Below are 4943 nucleotides of genomic sequence, written 5' to 3'. Positions count from 1 at the left end.
TGTTTATCTATAGATATCATTTAATATGTATTGCGAGCGTATCTTTATAGATACCTCGCGTAACTGATGACGCTAGCCGTCATCATGGATGACGCTGGGCGTCATCCCTCCTAATGTGAATGCACCCATGTGCATCACATCCACAAGGGTTGGTCACAAATGTGCACCACACCCGAGTGTTGGGTCTAATTACTATTATTTAGTAATTGACCATCCCCTTAAGTACCAAATGTACTTAATGGGGACTGTGTAACATTAGGGCAACTCTAGCCCGTTACACCGCACCTACTGACTCCGACCGTTTTTGTACGATCCGCAACGCCGTTGCGATTCCGTTAAGGGCGTCGGATCCGCGTCCTTCGCTGTTGCTAGCGAGCGGTCGATCGTTTCGCTCAGTGTATCTAGGCACTGGGCGTGCGGCAATCCCGCCTTATAAAGCCTTTTGCGATGCGTAGCATAAGAAATTTCGCAATTGAAATCAGATTAAAAATTAAATAGCAATTTCATTAAAATAAAAAGTAAAATAACTACTTTATCCTGAACAATTTTCACCACGACGATGGAGTCCGCAGCGACCTTATGTGCTGAAGCAGACGCACCAACATTCGTTAGAAACTCTTTCTTAAAGAAAGAAAACGCATGGAAGCTCAAGAGTGAAAGGCGTGCTGCTATTCGAGCGTTCGAAGTTCAGCGCATCGCACAAATCGATAGATTTCAAGTCCGGGATCGCGCCTACTGGCGCCAATTCCAGGATGAGATTCGCCATGGAGGTGAGGAGAACACGCGTCTGCTCAAGTTCTTCACGCTGCGAATACAAGCTGATTTGGCTTATGCAGAGGCGCTTAGACATACGCGCGCCGTCATAGAAATTTCCGAGAGTCATGGAATAGCAGAGACGAATGGAGCCCTCGTAAATGATCAGTTGAATGTGCAGTCATCAATATCCAAAGCCTTACATACTGCTGGCGAAGTGCAGACGCAATTGGCTGAAAAGATTGTTCAATTAACGACAGTAATGAAAAGGGAAGTATTGACGAAGCCGCTGGAGGAGATGACGACAACGTATAAAGAGCGAGTAGCGACCATGCTTTCGGAAGGGGACAAATTAGATGCGATGCTGTTTCTGTCGCAGAAAAACGTAGCGGTGGCATTCAGCAAATTTAACGAATTATATGATCAAATGGAAAGTAAGGATGAGAGTTTTGCTATGACAAATGCCGCGAAGCGAGAAGATCTTTGGTTGGCCGAAATGAGTTACTGCGTTTACGTACAAAAGTTACAGCAATGTCGAGTGGAATATGTAACGAAAATGGCTAGTCTTTTTCATCAGTACAAAACGATGGAGTTATGGAGAGCGTCTGTGATTCAAACGGCGTTAGACACATACATTCGGAAACAGAAACTTACGTATAGCGAGATGGCCGGGGCAATGTCAGAATCTCAGGCAGCTGTGCAGGTATCGGCTATTGTAAATATGTTGTAAGGTGAGGATAACAATGTTTTGCTGACGTAGCGAATTAACCCGGATCGAGATCTCTTGCAGAGCGTTCGCAGAATACCAAAGAACGTACGTCTTGCTTATATTGCGCTTAACCTTGTGCAAAATGAACACTTTGTTCTGTGCATTTGAAGTACACAGCGGCTGCCCTCTCTGCGTCAGACGATAAGGATGCACGGCTGTTTAAGATGCTTCCGTCTCCCATTGCTAGTCCACTGCTTGTGCGCTGTGGCTTTTTAAAAAACCAAGTCAACGGGTCGTTATTTTCTTCGTGGAAAGATGTCCTGTGTGCCCTTACGCAGGACGGATGCTTGCACCTGCTTGACTTGAAAGAAAACACAACACGAGCCATTTTGGAGTCAACTGAGGCGTTTCTGAGTGCCATTGCCACTAACGAGCAGACGATAGAAGTAAACTGCCAGTCGATTTGTCTAACGAATTGCCGGATTGAGATACTAGGAAAGAGTGTAACGCCCAATTTTGAGATTACAGAGGTGACTACGCCATCGGGACTGCTAGGCAGCATGTTGCGCGTCGGAATTTCCCGAACTCTGACGTTTCAGTGCCCAAGTCAAAGCGATCTTATCGATTGGGTGGTCGCTGCCAAGCAATTTATCTCAGTCGGTTCGTCCATGATTAATAGATAAATTGAAGAAAGGAAATAAAATACAGTGAAATTGCATAAATTATTCATCTGCAGGCTGAATTTATCAGCTTCAGCTTTTTGTTATGTATATCTTCGACGACGGGTCTTATTTGATAAAATATAAATTAATATTTGACACGGCTGCAATTTCGAATATTTTTATCGTGAAATCTAATTAAATCTCATTCCATTTTGACAACAGGGAAGAGTCCCTCTTCCATAAAAATCCGTTTAATTATTCGCGCTGATTGTCAGGCCGCACCACTGCATTAAGAGATTTAAAAATAGTTGGGAACGAACTATGCTCTAAACGGCGGGCAAAAAACACTAAATGTAGGCACCACAAGTAGCAGAATAATGTCTTCAGCTCGATTGGCGTCAAGCTGCCTATGCGTATTTAAAATCTTGCTGGTCATGCCCACATTTTCATAAGGCACCCTCTTTCTAGCAATGCTAATATCAACTATGCAAGACAAATGTAGAAGATAAAATGAATGTGGGGTCGTATAATCTCTTACAAAAACTCGAAAAAACATCTTACGATGGAAGCGGAATAGACTGGGCACTATGGAAAATATTAAGTGGGTCATAGTGCGCCTTTATTTGACGAAGGCGGCCAAAATTCTCAGCACCCCAGTAGCGCTGCCCAAAGTCGCTGCCCAAGTCAAGATCGCAATAATTTTGATAGTTTCCTCCGTCCAAGTATTTGTCCAGTGCGTTGGCAATGCCGCGAATCCACTCATTGGACGGAGAATTCTCAGGCTTAGCCGTGATGGCATCGCCGACAATTTGCACCGACCACATTGCGTTTCGATGCGCCCATGGGGTCATGTCGTTTTTCTGTGTAGTGAAGACGCCTCCGTACGCCTCGAATTGTAAAAATGTCGACGAAGTATTTGGAAGTTTATCGATCCAGTTCAAAGCAGTCAGTATGCCATTATCATCGATTTTTGAGTTGGAGTAGCCACCCTTAATTTTGATATAGCTTTTGTCTTTTAACGTCAGGTGGGTGGGAACGGTAAGGGAGCTCAAATCGTCGCAAGTACCCACCCAGATGTACGCCTTGACTGCGAGCTGCGAGCAGTTGTCCCGACGGTCTATCCGTCTCAAGCCACCGTCAATAAGTATACCAGACTCGTTGAGCATTGTATCAAGCTCCATCTGAGAGCCAAGGTACTGGCCAACTATGCGAGCACTTCTGACATCGATACTGAGTAGCGTCGTGATCTTGGAATCAGCAGTCAGGAAGTAATCCATATACGAACGAATTACCTGACCACGTACAGCAACGTCGAACAGCAGACTAAAGACAGTAACCTTTGGAACCTTGTAAACTTTTATGGTATATAGCGTAACAATGCCGAACGAGCCAGCACCTCCACCACGCATGGCCCAAAATAGGTCTACATTTTCAAAAGACGATGCCGTCACCACGGTACCATTGTACAAGACCACCCGCATTTCGTACGTTTGGTCAGCAGCCAACCCATACTGCCGACTTACCATGCCGTAGCCACCGCCGGAAATGTGGCCACCGATGCCTACACTCGGACAAGAGCCAGCATTGAAGTTGTAGCCTCCAAGAGAGTCAAGATTGGTGTAGAGCCATCCCAGACGAGCTCCAGCCTCAACATTGACCAAAGCCGAACCTTCTTCGTGATTTTCAGATACGATGCACACGCTATTCATGTCGGCTATATCAATTACCAATGAGCCGTCCATGGATGATAACACCTCATAAGAGTGACCACCACTTCGAGGCACTGGGGCAAGACCCGAACTCACTGAGCAGGTGACAGCCCGGACGACGTCATCCTCTGATTTTGCGAAGAATACACCCAACGGTTTGCGGTCAATACGGGCTTTAGGACCCGTGGCGTAATGCTCGTAAAGCGGCGACCCATCCACGAAGAAATTCAAGTCGACTGTGACAGTGTTTTGGAAAACATCGACTTCGACATCAACGTTGTTCATACAGCTTTTAAAAGCCTGCAATTGGTTTGTTTGCTGAAAAGATTTGGGACTTAGTACCACTGTTGCACGTGAAACTCCAATCGTTGCCGTACATACTACGACAGCTAGTAAGGTAAAGCCCATTGACGATTAAAGACGCCGGAGACTTCGACAGGGTGCGACAAATTGATAATGAATCTTCTTACGCATGCTGTCGACAACATTTTGACAGAATGTGGAAAGGATTGTAACTCTTATATTTCACGAGCAGCTGACAAGCACCATAGACAAAGATTTGATGACCAAAACTATGCGATCCTTTCTATATGCAGTACGGTATAAAGCTTAACGAAGAAAAGGCATTTTCTCGTCCCAAAAAAAACAGAATCTGTGCACGGCTCATAAATGAAAAAGTTTTGCTACAAATGTCGCTTGTAATTTAACATGAAACGAGGATGTGTATAGTGACTCCTCCGCATTTCTGCATTGATACCGTTGGTAATGCGTCTCCTTTGTGCACTTTTTATACTACCGGGAAGCTACGTAGAATCTACGTCAGAATTGGAAAGGATTGTCAAGAGAGCCACAGACCCAATTTTCGAATATTGTAGGGCTGACACCATTCCTAAAATTTTGAATCATTTAATGGTGGTGTTACACCTTTAGATCATGCAACTTGAATTCGTGTCCAGCAAACAAAGCAGAATTGACATTAACACCTCAAAGTCGTAATTTAATCATAAAAAGAGATGTTGAGCTAGTTGCTATTAGAAAATAAGTATAATGAGAATTCAATGCATGATCGAGTTTAACACTTCTGAGACGATCACATTTATTTTTTTCTTT

At 44.4% G+C, this 4943-nt stretch overlaps 2 protein-coding genes across 2 annotated transcripts; one reads left to right on the top strand and one right to left on the bottom strand.

The window, feature by feature from the left end:
* The first annotated feature begins 490 nt into the window (after positions 1-490).
* Positions 491-2187, top strand: CCR75_009337 (uncharacterized protein). The gene is made up of 3 exons (XM_067967378.1): positions 491-1456; positions 1514-1567; positions 1633-2187. Exons 1-3 carry the CDS (start codon positions 560-562, stop codon positions 2143-2145), a joined length of 1464 nt encoding a protein of 487 aa, XP_067819857.1. The 5' UTR covers positions 491-559; the 3' UTR covers positions 2146-2187.
* A 494-nt stretch (positions 2188-2681) lies between these two features.
* On the bottom strand, positions 2682-4241 carry CCR75_009336 (uncharacterized protein; the record flags this gene model as incomplete). The annotated part of the gene is made up of 1 exon (XM_067967377.1): positions 2682-4241. The coding sequence occupies one exon, from the start codon at positions 4239-4241 to the stop codon at positions 2682-2684; it is 1560 nt and encodes a 519-aa protein (XP_067819856.1).
* Between the last annotated feature and the right edge of the window lie 702 nt (positions 4242-4943).

This window comes from Bremia lactucae, linkage group LG18, assembly GCF_004359215.1.
Source record: "Bremia lactucae strain SF5 linkage group LG18, whole genome shotgun sequence".
In the NCBI taxonomy this organism is placed as follows: domain Eukaryota; phylum Oomycota; class Peronosporomycetes; order Peronosporales; family Peronosporaceae; genus Bremia; species Bremia lactucae.
Note: the sequence above shows the minus strand (reverse complement) of the source record. Positions and strands in the feature narration are given on the sequence as shown.

Excerpts from the sequence above, each read along its gene's own strand:
- CCR75_009337 (XM_067967378.1), top strand. The coding sequence starts at position 560 with ATGGAGTCCGCAGCGACCTTATGTGCTGAAGCAGACGCACCAACATTC. Across the intron at positions 1,457-1,513 it reads AATCTCAGGCAGCTGTGCAG|CGAATTAACCCGGATCGAGA; the intron begins GTATCGGCTATT and ends TTGCTGACGTAG. Across the intron at positions 1,568-1,632 it reads TTCGCAGAATACCAAAGAAC|TACACAGCGGCTGCCCTCTC; the intron begins GTACGTCTTGCT and ends GTGCATTTGAAG.